Source organism: Carassius gibelio, chromosome A3 (genome assembly GCF_023724105.1).
Source record: "Carassius gibelio isolate Cgi1373 ecotype wild population from Czech Republic chromosome A3, carGib1.2-hapl.c, whole genome shotgun sequence".
Taxonomy (NCBI): Eukaryota; Metazoa; Chordata; class Actinopteri; order Cypriniformes; family Cyprinidae; genus Carassius; species Carassius gibelio.
Window position 1 is genome coordinate 5,662,088 of NC_068373.1, and position 16,305 is coordinate 5,678,392.

The 16,305-nt window shown below is 39.5% G+C and overlaps 1 protein-coding gene and 1 long non-coding RNA gene across 2 annotated transcripts in view; both read left to right on the forward strand.

The window, feature by feature from the left end:
* Nucleotides 1-1,813: 1,813 nt before the first annotated feature.
* LOC127944497 (uncharacterized) overlaps nucleotides 1,814-16,305 on the forward strand; it is a 145,244-nt gene continuing 130,752 nt past the window's right edge. The window contains exons 1-2 of the long non-coding RNA XR_008150371.1: nucleotides 1,814-1,987; nucleotides 3,436-3,758. This is a non-coding gene — a long non-coding RNA (uncharacterized LOC127944497). The remainder of the gene's footprint in view (nucleotides 1,988-3,435; nucleotides 3,759-16,305) is intronic.
* On the forward strand, nucleotides 5,884-15,645 carry LOC127944355 (fascin-2). Its single transcript, XM_052540235.1, has 5 exons — nucleotides 5,884-7,124; nucleotides 9,059-9,215; nucleotides 9,316-9,437; nucleotides 9,524-9,691; nucleotides 9,818-15,645. Exons 1-5 carry the CDS (start codon nucleotides 6,305-6,307, stop codon nucleotides 10,021-10,023), a joined length of 1,473 nt encoding a protein of 490 aa, XP_052396195.1. The 5' UTR covers nucleotides 5,884-6,304; the 3' UTR covers nucleotides 10,024-15,645.

Consider the following 16,305-nt stretch of genomic DNA (forward strand, 5'->3'; position numbering starts at 1 on the left):
GCCACACTGTACATAAACCAAAAGGGAGAGAAACCAGTAGAAGCCTGTGGCTTCTTTACATGCAAATAGTAAGTGAGGTAACCACTGATCCCATTCAGATCCTGTGTCACTAACAAATTTACGGAGCATTTGAACAAGGGTTTAATTTAATGTTTCTACAAGACCATTGGTTTCAGGATAGTAAGGTGTGGTCTTCAAACCTTTTATATACAGAAATTGCTAAACCTGTTGCAGTAACTTAAGTAAAATAGGTTCCTCTGTCAGTCAGTATCTCCTCAAACAAAAAGCCACAGATTTTGCCTTGATTTTCTTTAACGAGAAAACTTCTGGATCTCAACTTGCATAGTCACAAATTACCAGCATGCATTTGCTACCTGCTTTACTCCTCTCAAAGGGCTTACATCTATCCATGCCTAGTCGTTGGAAAGGCACCTCTATTACTGGCAAAGACGTCAAGGAAGCTTTTGGAGGACCATGAGGGGCAGTACATTTTAGTTCTGGACACGTCTTACAAAACTCAGCTATATCTGGGGTCATCCCTGGCCAGAAAAAGGGTTTACTGATTCAATGATACATTTTATGACTTCCCAAATGACTGGTCCAAGGGATGGAGTGCCCCATTTTCAACATCATGTTGTGTACACTCATAGGAAGAACAATTTTCTTACAATACAGAATTTAATTTTCTGGACAAAAAGTAGAACCTTGGGGGAGAAGGCCATCTCTCTGCCTAGCTTTGCATTTTCTATCATACTAGAATAGATAGAACCAATTTCAGAATCAGTTTTCTATCTATTTAATATCGGCAGGGATTTGCCACTCCAAATTGAGTTTTTCTTAACCTTCTCTATGACTTGCACCACTGTTCCCTGAAATGTGTCTAATCTCTTCTCTGCTTTAGACTTCACAGGTTTCACTGGATGAGTTGGAATATCAAAGTCATAAAAAGGAAGGCAGTTCAAGGTATTTGTCTCATTCACCTCCTGGCTCTGTTTAGACTTTGCACGAGTTAAAACAACATGACAGGTATTACTTGGCTTCAATTAGCCCATTAATGCAGGACAATTGTGACTAATGATCACAGGAAAAGGAAGTTTTGGTGATAGACCCACTTTAATTAGGTAGGATTGCTCATAATTGTCTAAATACACTTCAGTGACAGAATATGACCGTGGAACATAACAGACATTAGTAAGCTTTTTATTCAGGTTTATTAAATTCTTATGGCCTATCTGACCAAAACTAAAACGCTTAATAATCCCAATTGTGGTTAATATAGACGTTTCTGTTTGTTTCGTTAATCTCTTGCCAATATGGGGAAGTCGTGGCCTAATGGTTAGAGGGTTGGACTCCCAATCGAAGGTTTGTGAGATCTAGTCTCGGGCCGGACGGAATTGTGGGTGGTGGTAGTGCATGAACAGCTCTCTCTCCACCTTCAATACCATGACTTAGGTGCCCTTGAGCAAGGCATCGAACCCCCAACTGCTCCCCGGGCACTGCAGCATAAATGGCTGCCCACTGCTCCGGCTCACAGTGTGTGTGTGTGTGTGTGTGTGTGTGTGTGTGTGTGTGTTCACTGCTCTGTGTGTGTGCATTTCGGATGGGTTAAATGCAGAGCACAAATTCTGAGTATGGGTCACCATACTTGGCTGAATGTCACTTCACTATACTCTTACTCCCTTCTTGCAGTGTGGTTGTGGGAAAAAAGCTTGTCCCTTGCGGTCTTCCACTGAGCAAGACGCCAAGTCTCAGGCCTTTGCCTAGCTGCCACAATAACATCCACCTGCCAGGTGGCCTCCTCAGGGGAGGACGGATCATGCTGTTTAAGCCAGATTTGCAGTTCGGGACACAACATTCTCAAAATCTGTTCCAAAAAGATCTTTCTGCAGGTTTCACCCCCTTTTAGAACAAATCCTTCAACCGGACGTGCAATTGCTTAGGAGTTTCTTCCATCAGCACCTCCATGGAACGAAACCACTGACGATAGGTCTCAGCATAGATGAGTTTTTTTTTAAATGGCCTCTCTCACCTGCTCTTAGTCATTCGCTTCCTCCATATCCATAGACACATAGACACTGGCCTTGCCAGTGATTAGAGGAACTAGTCAAATGACCAAATCCTCTGGAGGCCATTTGCACACAGTAGCAATTTACTCAAACGTAGTCAGATAATGCTCAATGTCACCCATCTTACTGTGACGCTGCATCTTTGGCTCTTTCGATGGACCCCCCGCAGTTGGATGTTGAACTCCATCAGGATCTTTGGAAGAAGTGCCTAGACCCTCACTCTCCCCTAGTGGCAGATTTCCCAGTAAAGTATAGTGTCTTACTTCTCCCTGTAGTAAGTGATCTTTCAGGGCTGTATAGCACTTATAAGCCCCTTTCACACTGCACGTCGGACCCGGCATATTGCCGGAACATTGCCGGGTCGCCTTCTGTGTGAAAGCAAACACGTCCCGGGATTGATTCCGGCATTGAACCCGGGTCGGGGACCTAGTAACATTGCCGGGTTCAACCCGGGATGAGCGCTGTGTGAACAAAAGCCAGACCTAATGCCGTGTCGAAGTGATGATGCGCACGTTATCGCGCTACTCTTTTACCGGCTGTTTTGAAGAAAGATCAACGTTCGCGACGAAAAAATATGTGCAAACTGAAATGAAGCAGAGACCAGTTAGTTCCTCACTTTCCGCGCTGACGCTGAGATCATTCGCTTGTTTCAGTGAAAGTATAACGTCCCTAACGTTTTCGACTCATACATTACACGTCACGCCCTGATGTCACGTGTCGTTACCAGATCTTTACGGGTTGTGTGTGAAAGCACACACATATCCCGGGTAATCACTGGCAGTGTGAAAGTGCAAAATCTAGCAACCCGGGAACGATTGCCGGAACAGTTTACCCGTGTATTTGCCGGAATGGCAGTGTGAAAGGGGCTGTTAGAGCCAAATGCCACTTTGTATTTGGGTTGAAATTTCTTTATTTAACACTGGGTGGCGCATGTTTGTATCTTGGCCTCAGGTATAAAGGCAGCAGATACAATGTTGTCTACAGGTGTTTGACCCGGAAGGGCAAAGGGCTTTTGACCGCTTGCGCGCCACGCTATGTATTGTTACGCTGATGGAAACTGCTATGGAAAATGTTGTATTAAAATAAATGGACCACTTTGGCGCCTAAACTCTGGAATAACCTACCTAACATTGTTCAGGAGGCAGACACACTCTTGCAGTTTAAATCTAGATTAAAGACCCATCTCTTTATCCTGGTTTACATGTACTAATATGCTTTTAATATCCAAATCCGTTAAAGGATTTTTAGGCTGCATTAATTAGATAAACCTGGAATCGGGAACATTTCCCATAACACCCGATGTCCTTGCTACATCGTTGGAAGAATTGCATCTACACTAATATTAGTCTGTTTTACTCTTATTCCAAAGTCATCGTAGCCACCAGATCCAGTCTGTGTCCAGATCAGAGGGTCACTGCAGTCACCCGGATCCAGTACGTATCCAGACCAGATGGTGGATCAGCATCTAGAAAGGACCTCTACAGCCCTGAAAGACAGCGGAGACCAGGACAACTAGAGCCCCAGATACAGATCCCCTGTAAAGACCTTGTCTCAGAGGAGCACCAGGACAAGACCACAGGAAACAGATGATTCTTCTGCACAATCTGACTTTGCTGCAGCCTGGAATTGAACTACTGGTTTCATCTGGTCAGAGGAGAACTGGCCCCCCAACTGAGCCTGGTTTCTCCCAAGGTGTTTTTCTCCATTCTGTCACAGATGGAGTTTCGGTTCCTTGTCACTGTCACCTCTGTCTTGCTTAGTTGGGGTCACTTCATCTACAGCGATATTGTTGACTTGATTGCAAATAAATGCACAGACACTATTTAACTGAACAGAGATGACATCACTGAATTCAATGAAGAACTGTCTTTAACTATCATTCTGCATTATTGACACACTGTTTTCCTAATGAATGTTGTTCAGTTGCTTTGACGCAATGTATTTTGTTTAAAGTGCTATATAAATATAGCGACTTGACTTGACTTGAGTATCCCGATTCCAGATCAAAACACTAGCTTTCTATTTTTTCTGTTATATTTACTTGTTTTTATTTGTGTATGTATACTGTATCATGTATCCCAGTTCCAGATCAGTGTCACCTTGGAAACGCCACTCCCACACTGATTTCACAATCACAACACCTGTGCTTGATGAGTGGTGCACCTGGAGCTTGTTCCCGCTGGCCAAAAAAGCCAGGAGAAAATGTACAAATAAAGCTCCAGGTGAAGTTTCATTTCTCATTTCTATGTTGGATAAAAGCATCTGCTCATTGACTTAATGTAAATGGAAATAGAAATATATAAATAAATGCTTAACCTTCAAAACATTGTTTGTTTGTCTCTCAGTATTAATAAATTATTATATGAGCTCATCTGTTTTATCTGAGTGGCCTTCCACCTGGGGTGTTTCCCTGACTTTAGCCCAATATGCTGGAATTGGCTCCCATGGGCTCCATTGTCGACATATATTTGGATTTACTAAAAATGATTGTGTAATCTCAGTCTTGTGTGTTTTGTAGTGTAATTTCAGTCTTGCTGTGCATGTCCATTGGTGCTGAGTGAGATGGCCAGCAATTTTTTGTTCATTATCTATAAGAGATGATTGTGGAGTGGAGAAAGTGGTAAGAGTGTCAACATGGTTAGGTTTTATGCAAATTAAATGCAAACATTCTGGACAGTCGGTTTGAGGTGCAGGCAGTGTGGTCTGTCAATGTATTTAAAAAAAAAAACTTTGTAGATATAGTGCTTAAATCACATTGTTACATATTATTTGATTTTCAATTTGATTTCAAATGCAGTTTCATGCTTTCATTTTGGCTTGGTTAACAGTTTATTAAACGGACACTGTATGAATACTTCAGTTATTTAGAAATAAAGTGAGCAGTTCTTTTTCAGAATAAGCACCAATGTGAACTGGACATTTTTTTTGTTTAGCTTTTGGGAAGCCAGTTTGCTATCAAATGTTGATTTGTAATTACATAAATTATTTGATTGTTCCCTTTTCTTTCAATAAGTTACACCCTGGGTGTAACAAGTTTGTGGAACATAATTTTGTACAGTATAGACCTTAAACTCAGCGCTCAGCCATTTTACACATGGAGTTACTTATTTTAAAATAGATGAAGGATATCATGATCATTGTAATGTTTGAGGTGGCTGTCATGAAAAATGTCATTCATTCATAAATTTGTACAACATTAAATTCACACGGTGGAAATACAAATAGAAGATAGAAGACAGAAGACAACGAATGCAGCACTGAAATGGGGTGGTGCTACGGAAGGTCTATATAGCAGTGAAATCATGTAATAAAATATTTACACACAAATGTGGGATATAGCTAAACATTTTGATTTGGGTCTATATTGTTTAAATACAGAAATGGGTCTGGCAAAAATAATAGGACACCAATCTGTAGCATATTTGAAACCTTGTAGTGTCATTAATAGGGTCAATAATACCCTTATAAGGACAACATGTGCTGTGTGAGAGATCATACGTCATGTTCATCTGTACCTGAGCTACAGGTTATAGAATACATATTTGACTGGGAAATAAGGAAGGTCAAGCAGCTTAAAAAACAAAAAACACTGCTCATAAACCATAACATTACCATAAAAATGCAAGAAGAACAAATGTTCAAAGCATATACTGCATTATTTGTCATTGAAACATTAATATATTTCATTATATATTCAAGAGAACAAGCCAGTGTATAAAAAGAGAAAGGAAGAGGGGAAGAAAGGTGGAAAAAGGTGGTGGTAGGGTTGGAACTGAAAAATAGGAGGGGTGGGGGGAGAGAGAGAGAGAGAGAAAGAGGGAGGGAGATCTGCCAGAGGACAAAAGGGAGTAGTCAGAGATGTGGTGTGTATGGTGTCAGCAGCTTGTTGGATTGAGGTGCTGTGCCATGCTGAGTTTAATCCAGACTGATTAGGAAGCAGGAGGCTGTCATCTGTGTGAATGCAGAGAAGTAGCTTAAGGTAAACTGGTGTAGCCTGGGACTGCTGCCCTAATGATAAAGAATCCAACACCAGGAGACTCACAGGGAAAACAGCCTTAATCTGTGGTTGAGTCTGAGTGGACAAGGGAAAAAACCGTCAAAGTTCAGAGCAGGAAGAAACTTTGAATGACCTTTTAATATCATCTGAGGAGAGTCAAGGGCATATTGTCACCATTTCAGCATTTTTAATCTGCAATACAAATCATCTTAAACAATCCTTTGGCAAGCACCTGGTCACAATGTCCACAAATGGAATAAGTATGGCTTTAAAGCTCCAGTTTGGACTTATTAATTACGAAAACCGTTACCTCACCGCAGAGGCATTTGGGTTCAAGGTAAATGCATCTGGAACCAGCATGAAGAAGAAACAGATCTGGACCCTGGAGCAAGACCAGGATAGCCAGGTAGTTTTCTTGCGCAGTCATCTCGGACGTTATCTTGCCACAGATAAAGATGGCAAGGTGAGCTGTGAGGAGGAAGTGCCAAACGCATCCTGCCGGTTTTTGCTTGTGACACAGTCAAATGGACGCTGGGCCTTGCAGTCAGAACCATATTTGCGCTATTTTGGAGGCTCTGCAGAATATCTATCCTGTTTTGCCCAGACCATTGGAGGATCTGAAATGTGGGCCATGCATCTTGCCCTTCACCCACAGGCCAACCTGCTAAGTGTATCCCGCAAGCGCTATGCACGCTTGTCCACAACAGACGACCAGCTCTGCATGGACAGCAACATCCCCTGGGGTGTGGACTCCCTGATCACTTTGGTCTACCTGGATGAGAAGTACAGTCTGAAGGCTTGTGACAATCGTTTTCTCAGCAATGATGGTAAGCTGGTAATGGAGCACAGGCACAACACTAGTTTCACTCTGGAAATCAAGTCTGGCAAGCTGGCTTTTAAGGACTGTGAGGGCAAGTTTCTCTCACCAATGGGCCCCACAGGCACCCTGAAGTCTGGCCGCTGTTCAAGGCCAGGGAAAGATGAGCTGTTTGATCTGGAAGAGAGCCACCCACAAGTTGTTTTCCTGGCAGCCAACAAAAGATATGTGTCTATTCGTCAAGGTAATCAATTATTATGCATTTTTTAGCATGTGGTGTCATGTTCATTATTATTGGTCTAAAACTGTGGTTCCCAACCCTGTTCCTGGAGGCCCACCAATACTGTACATTTGGCATGTCTCCTTTGTCTGACACACCCATTTCAAGTCTCAGAGTCTCTTATACCTAGCTGATGACCTGAATCAGTTTAAATAAGGAGACATCCAGGAACTTGGCTGGGAGCCTCTTGTCTAAAACAGTCATTCCCAATTGTGCTCCCGGAGATCTACCTACCTGCGAAGTAGTTCCAACTCTGCACCAAAACACCTGTCTGTAATTATCATGTGCTCCTGGTGATATTACAGTATTTGGCTGTCTCTCTTTGATCAGGGTTGGAGGAGTTTGTAGAAAGATCTCCATGAACAGGATTGGGCAACCGTGGTCTAAAACAACGTGTAGGCATTCAGCAACATAGATGAACATGACAAAAGTGGATTCTTGAGGCGGTCAATCTACTTGCAGACATCTGCCTATGGGTGCATGGTCATCTGGCAAATTTAATTATCTTTGTGTGAAGCAACCAATTTAATTTGTAATATCCACTGTGTGTCTTCAGATTAAAGCAGCCTCAAATGATTTGCCAGACATATCTTTTTGCACATATTTAAAGAGACAGTTTGAAAAAAAAAAAATCATTCTTTCACCCTTATGCCTTCCAAACCCCTTTGATTTAATGTAGGATAATACTAAATAAAAATTCTGAAGGTGGTGCTGGCTGCTGTTTTTATACAATGAAAAAAAATACTAAAGTTTCAAATTTCAAAAAAGACACAAAACACCATAATGGTAGGCAAAAATTGTATATTTAATATTCTTCACCTCCAGTGGTCTGTTATTAAACTGGATCAAGTGGGTAAGCTGATCTTCAAAAGTGGAGTGTATTTTGTTAACAAATCATGTTTTGTGAGGGTCATCTGATTCCTCGAAAAGATCAGACTCATATGAATATTCAGTTCTCAGATTGGATGTTTCTAATGAATGCAAGGGCTAGGGAAGATATCCCTATTCTTGGAATATGCTATAGCCCAGGGGTTCCCAGTCCTGTTCCTGGAGATCTACCTTCCTGCAAAGTTCAGCTCCAACCCTGATCAAACCTGAACCAACAAATTATTATATTGTGCTAATAGAGTTTGTTGGGAGTCCTATAGGATAAAACAGACCCATTGAGTCCATTGCCACTTTTCAGACTGTTTCAGAATAAAGAGCAAGACATCTGTCTCTTAGAATCATTCTGGACAAATAGGATGGTGACATTTGATACAGGGGGGAAAAGGACTATCTTTGAAAAACAATGAGCCATTATGATAAATGCTTTTCATTCTCATAGCCAAATATTTGCAAGCTCTTTGCTGCTTTATAATATTTTAGAATACATCATCAAATCACTTATAATAATGAATAGCTAATAATGCAAATGGTTCTCCACTACTTGGCTTTAGAACTTGAACACAGGGCATTAGCTGTGTAAATAACATCAATGAAAGTGTAAAAGGCTGAATCTGTTTGCCTAAAGCTGAATGTTTCTTCCACCACTTGCTTATTAAGTGCCTCTATGCATTTGCTTTTAACAATTGTAGGAATTATAGCATCAGGCTGCTGGGGTGAGTGTTAGGGATTACTTCAGTAAAAGGCTTAACAGACAGTCAAGGGGTATTTCTGAAGCATCTAATTTTAATCTTAACCTACACAATCTGGTCACTTTGATTAGCTGGAACAGACATAAGTTTGCTGGTAATGTTATTTCAACCACAGTTTCAGAGAGAGTGACCGAGATAAACCAGAGTTTAACATTCAACAACCCAGCACACTATGTTTGTACAAATACTGTTTGCATAGTCATTTTGCAAAGAAAAGAGGCATCAGCTGCTTAGAAGACATAAGAATGTAATTGTTTCCAGGTGTTAGCATCTTAGCTAATCAGGATGATGAGACAGACATGGAGACATTTCAGATGGAGATTGATAAAGAGACTAAGAAGTGCATGTTCAGAACCAATGGTGGAAATTACTGGACACTCGTTACTCACGGAGGGATTCTTTCCTCAGCCACAGAAGCGTAAGTGTTTCCATTATTATCATAAATTACAATATTTTTATGCATTTCATAAATGAATGTTTGTGAAAATAGTGAAAGATCTTTATTGTGTGACTGTTAGAGAAGAAAACACCATGTTTGACATAGAGTGGCTGGGCCGACGAATTGCTTTGAGAGCAAACAATGGAAAATATGTCTGCACAAAGAAAAATGGACAGCTTGCTGCTGTGAGTGATTCTTTGGGTGAGTGCAAATAAGTTATTACTGATCTGTCACTACTGAATACCCACCTAACATGAGTCAGATAAATCCTTGCATGTGTTCGGCAGGGGAGGATGAGCAGTTCATGCTAAAGCTGATTAATCGTCCAATCCTGGTCTTGCGTGGGGAGAACGGCTTTGTGTGTCACCACAAAACCTCCAATACACTGGACTGCAGCCGCTCTGTTTATGATATCTTCTCATTGCTTTTCAGTGATGGCGCATACCAAATAAAAAGTGAGACATATTGCTATTGTGTAAGCTGTAACTCACCCGAGTTTCAATGAGCAGCACACACTCTTCTGGACACATATTTGCAAACATCTGATGAATGTACCTATGTATTTTTTTTTTTTTACACAGGTGGAAATGAAAAGTTCTGGTATGTCTCCAGCAGTGGTCTGGTGTGCACAGATGGGGATAAACCTGAGGATTTTTTCTTTGAGTTTGTTGAGTATGGACGGGTTGGCATCAAGGGTCAAAATGGCAAGTACTTGCGTGGAGACCAGGGAGGCACACTGATGGGTGATGGGCTCAGTGTGGATGCTTCGTCCCTGTGGGAGCACTGAGTGTACAAGAGACACAGACTCAGAGTAACAAAAAGTTATCCTCCTGACACCTGTTCAGCCAATGACTTTACAGCATTATGCTCTTCATTGACTTTCTATATTTATTTATTTTTTGTTTTGTTTTTGTGAGCATGAGAAATATCTGTGGTTTTATTTGTTTCTAATAGTCAGAGGTCCCTACTGCTTCATAAGATATTTTAGAAACTGATACTTTGCTCTGTCATTTTTCAAACTAATTTCAATTAGGTTGGTTATTGATGCTGTCAAAATCCTCAGATGAAAGCTGTATTATCCGAAGCAAAGTTCTTAGGGTGCTTTCACACTGGCAGTTTAGTGTGGAACGGGGCATGGTTCGCATGAAAAATCGCTAATGTGAACGCTGTCATTGGACCCTGGTGCGCACTGGGGTACTGAACCCAAGTTCGGTTGCTCCCGAACTGTGGCACGGTTCGCTTGAATGTGCAAGTAACACAGACTCTGGTGCACACTTGTTCAGGAAGTAAAGTATCCCGCACATGCGTAACATTGTCGTTATCATTGTTTCCTCAACACACAAGAGAGCCGAGGTTGATTCCACACACAAATTAAATTAATTAAAATGTAATAATTAAAATGAATTATTATGTTGTGCATATAAGCACCAAAAAATGCCAGTGTCGCGTTGCATTCTCCATGCCTTTTCCGGGTGCGTTTGCGATGACGTAAGGTAACTGCAAACGCACCTGGGTTTGATACAATTATTGAGTGTGAAAGCAGACCAACACTTTGTCTGGCACCGGGAACAAATCACGCTTGGGCTTAAACCGCAGCAAACGAGCCCAGTGTAAATGCCCCCTTAGATTCTTATTAAATGACTAGTACTTCTGATCACTGGTTCCACTGGTTCTCAGTTCCAATCACCACCCACCACTCTGCATATCTGTGTCCCTTAATTAACACACCTGATTGAGATCATCAATGGTGAGAACCCAGGACTGTAATTAAGAAACTCTTTAGCATGTTTGTCAGAGGCCATCAGCAGAAAGTGTCCCTGGACTCCTCAGACCTCCATTAGGCGGCAGTTGGAAATATTGGTTTAGGGGTCCTGACCCCATTATCAGATGCACAGGTGATGATTGATGTTTGGTCATGTCAGACACCGAACTATTTGAAATATTTGACATTTCTGAACACATGACAGACTTAAAGGTTTTCAAATATATAGCACAATTTTATTATGGTGAATGTTTTGAGGTGTATATTTCTGTGGGTTTAATTTTGCATCTGTCCAAGAGTTAATAATCTGGTGATTATACATATTTTGTCTTAATGTAGTTCCTAATTACTTATTTGAACAATAATATAATGTCGGCTAGTGATAGCATTAATAAGAGATCAGCGTCTAAGCACTCTGCAGGCTAAAGAAACAGAGCAGTGGAGTGTTTTCAGAAAAATGCTGCATTATAATTAGTCCATCTTTTTTCAAGTGAGTGCTATGCGGTGGAAGTGTGCCTTCTGCTAATGCACAATCACATACAGGTTAAACCTGGGCAAAATGAGGGCATTTTTGCTTAGTTTGAGCAAATTGTAATGTTTATGAAATGTGTTCGAAGTTTTGAGAAATGTGTCTGTTTCAAGAACTGAATGAAATGTATACTGGGCCAAATGTATACTAAAAATGGAAATGTTAATAAATCAATTGCACTGCAAAAACCAAATCCTTAAGAGAAAAGTACAAAATGCTGACTATGTCACCCCTTTCAAGTATTGGGAAATGAATACTCAATGGGAATTGGACACGCAGACTTTTTACCGTGAAGGACAAAGAGACATGGATATCAGTATGCAAAATGTCTATGAACTTTTTCCACAAACAGCAATCCACACTCCGTGCTTGAAACACCACTACCAGGGTTCTTGCACAGCTAGCCTCCCAACTCAGGGCCCTGCAAACTAAAACGAAAACAAAAAAGACAACCATAAATCAATGAATACACAAAAAAAATTATACTAGAACTCAACTGGATAAGACAGAATTCCAAAGATGTTTATGATGCAGAAAATTCAACAGTTGACAGCCGCCACTTACAAGAAAGAAAACACAAAGCAAAAGGTACACCACAAAATAAATTATGAAATGATTGCAAATGTAACATTGTACAAACATGTACAAAAAATGAGTAGTTTAAACTTTAGATTGGCTACTGCAAAAACATGAACAAATAATTAATAGATCATTTGTTAAGATGTACAAATATAGTACTACACAACAAAGACAAATATAGATCATATATAAACAAATATAGATCATATGAACTGAAAGTTATTATAAAGTGTTACCAAGATGGTATCACTCCTGCACCATTTTATTTCTCTTTCTTTCAATTTTATCCTCTTTAGTCGAAAGCAAAGAATATCGAAAGTAGCCATTCTTTCCATTGAGAATACACAAAACCTTAAATTAAATACCAAGGACATTGTGGATGAATTTGCAGAAAGAATGGCCAGGAGAATTAAATTGAACTAATTATAACTAAAATGAGTAAATACTCCTATATCACCTATACATCCCTCAACCCCCTTTTTGTGTTTTTGGGCCGCTGTGCCAAGAGTGTGGTTGCATTAAGTAATTTAGTAAATCTGGCACAATTCAGTGCCATAATATTTTTAGAATAAGTAAAAATTACGAGATATAGAAAGATGTGTTATACTGCTATAATAACACATTTAATCAATGTGAAAATTCCACCTACTCATGGAAAAAAGGGGCTGTGGGAGTTAACTGACTTATTTATGAAAATGATAAAACAATGTTGGCAAATATATTGTTGGTGTTTCTGAGGTAAATCTTATCTTATAAATGTTATGACTGTTCAAAGGCTATTTATTAACTATTTTCAAGACACTGATTGTTTGACCGATTAGCCTACATGAGATGATTTTTTTTTTCAACGAGGGGTGTTGATTTTCATGTGTGAAGCATACTGGTGAAACAAGGGGACGTGGGAAGAGTGAAGCATGTCTGAGCTGAGCCGGCATGATATCACTCGAGCCTGGTGTCAAAGACGCACTGCTCTGCTATTTTATTGTCTTTTGAGAGAAAGAAGGCAATCTGTGAGCCTCACACTTCTTTCTCTGGCAACGAGCAGCAATCTGAGCTTCTTCCTTCTTCTTCTTCTTTGGCTGGAGAGACAGTACAGTAGGGAAATAGTGGAATTCTGGATTTGGACAGCAATGAAATTACAGACTGTAAATGTTGAACATAGTTTATGTCCCCATGAGAAAACATTATGATCTGAATCAGGCTCATGACAATATTTCTGTTCTGATTCCACAATTTTTTTTTACAATTTTCTTTTGTTTTACAATTTTTCTTTTTCTTTTGTCTTTTGTGTTTGTTTGCGTGTCTGTTCTTTTAAACAGATTTCATACAGAAATGTGATGTATTCACATATATGTGAAACACTGTTAAATATATTGAAATATATTTAGAAAATATATTTAAAAAATGCATAGAACATAAAGATCATGTTTCATGTGTGAAATATGTGTACATATATGTGACCAATCACGGAAAGTAGGGACACAAGTCGGTTCTGGGGCATTTTGAGTTATTCACAGATTCTGAAAGTGTAGTGTGTAACACATGGAAATCTGATAGTATTTGGAGAAGTTGTGGCCATTTGAAGGTAGGCACTCAAAGCTCAACTCAAAAAGCAGAAAATAGCCTTTAAAGATTGTGTAGTTCTCACTGCTGCGAGTGACAATGGGGCTCATTTACATCTCATTTAGATAAGCCATACCCCCTGCATAGCAACGACAGACACAATGGGAAAAATCGGACTGCATACTATTAATAATAAAGGAGAATATGCATTGTAAATGTCAGTAATGAATTTTTTTTGACTTTTATAAAAATGATTTAGAGGCTGAAATATGTGAGTTTTATATTTTTATAAAAAAATCTTTAATCTTTAAAATGTGGCCATCATTTTTAATGTTATTATTTTAATGTTTATGTAAACAAAAAGTACATATTGATGCTAATTGTATTTGTTATTTGCTGGTTTTCTACATAAAACTTGGTGAATTGATTTCATTGTGTAGCATTAGGACTTTTTTAACAGGATTCTGTGATAACCGATGAGCTAGCTAATAACAATAGGTAGATATGGGAAGGTCTAAACATGGACTAAACATGAGATAACGTGAACGTGTTCTTAGAATTAACACAAAACTACAAACTTTGATGTTTTATGGAAACTCACCCCATAAGAAACAGAAAAGTATTCTCGCAGATCTCGATGCCTCCAATGAAATAAGTCGTTCGGGCACACTTTCTCTTTGTCGGGGTCTTTTTTGTGGATGTAACCATCTCCGAAGTTTGCACTGTGCGTCTGTTTGCCTCTAAATATTAAGGATTTTCCCCATTTCATTGTCTTTATCCCCATCAAATGTTACTATCGATATAGGCTCTGATATCTTACGTCCAACTCGTCTGACGCCAGTCCAATACATTCTTCCTTGTCGTCATCTTCGCTCAGTTGTAGATTAGGGATATTATACAGTCTTATTATGCTGCTTTCATCGTTGGTCAGATCTTCTTCAGAATCAGTGAGCGCTTGTTCATAAGCATCCGGCTTGTCGAAGAAGTACTTCAAAGCATTTTCGGTGTAACGGCCATGGTTCAGCTCGTCTGTGTTCATCTTTGCAGCGTACATCCTCACTGAATTTTGATATCAGCTACAGCCGGCCAGAGCGCTGCATACTAAGTAGCCACGCTTCCCTCGGAAGGCGGGGGCAATAACAAAAGAAACAAAAGCCGGCTTATCCAGTATGGAAATACACAGACAATGACACGCCCCACTGCGTGCTAGAATCTCAGACAAACTAGCTGATTTCAACCTCAAAATGTACGCTTTTAAATATACCAATACTGCTATCTCAAACATGGAGAGGCTTCTTTGTGATATCAACTAACAGATTCTGAAAAAAACGAAAATCACCAATTTTGAAAAAAAAAAAAAACGCTTTCTTTCTCATTTTGCTCGAAAGTTGTGCTGCCGACTTGTGTCACTGGTTTCCGTGACGGGTCACATATGTGCAATTATAATCATGTTCAATGTAATTTTTTTGTTTTTAATCAACGTGTTTTTGCAATGTAGCTTACTTTTATTTCTACTCCATGTTCACCATTTCTAAAGCTATTTTCACAATCTCTAGTTGGAGTACCCATGAGCTTCATTAGAGGGAACTCCATTCCAGACTCTTGCCACCTCACCCTGGACTCCATTTCCCATAATTCTTTGCCAGGACTCATTATAAATTGCAATGGCCTGTCTCTCATCACCTAATCAGTCTCACACTATAAAGGTTGCACACATCCACACACACTTGGCTGATTATTGTTTAGCCTGTAACCTGTTCTTGATCTTAAAATCTAAATCTTCTTGATTTATGACCTTTGACTGCTTATCTGATTACTCTTTTTGTCTTGCCCTGGATTGTACCTGTTTGCTAGTATTTGACCTTTACCTGTTTAGGGATTATTCTTTGTCTTTGCCTGGGATATTATTGTTTGCTGGTACTGGACCCTGCCTGTCTGACCACATTTACAAATAAAGCCTGCATTTGGATCCTCAACTTTGTTGTCACACCTTCCACATAACAGCTATGTTATAGCATAGTGTAGTATCCTGTTGTGTGTGTGTATATATATATATATATATATATATATATATATATATATATATATATATATATATATATATATATGAATCTTCTTCAATAAGAAACCAACAGTCTGATCAGAATTGACCGTTTTGCTATAACAAATGTGTTTCCAAAACACAGAGTTATGAGAAAGAAATTTTAGAGTCAAGAGCCCAAACACTTATCTCCAAAATGGTGACTTAAAACTTTATCTAAACCTCAGTTAACCCCTTTGCGTGCAAACATCGCTGACGGCCCCAGTTTATTATTGTTTCACTTTCACAGCACATTAAACATCACTGTCTTACTTCATCTGGACAAACTGTGCATCAATGGAAAGTTTAAAGACTCAAGCTTCGATATTTGACCAATATTTTGATAAAACATTGTTGCAGTGACAGATATTTAGTGATTTATGTCAGGAGTGCAAAATAATAAATCCGTATTATGCCACATTTTGAATAGAAATTCACAACTCACTCGTATTCAGTCACGTCAAGAGCGGTTTATTTGTGTTCACATAGACTCACTGAACAGCGTCAATAAGGATTTACAGACCAAAGATGCATATCTGCGGAGATATATGGATAT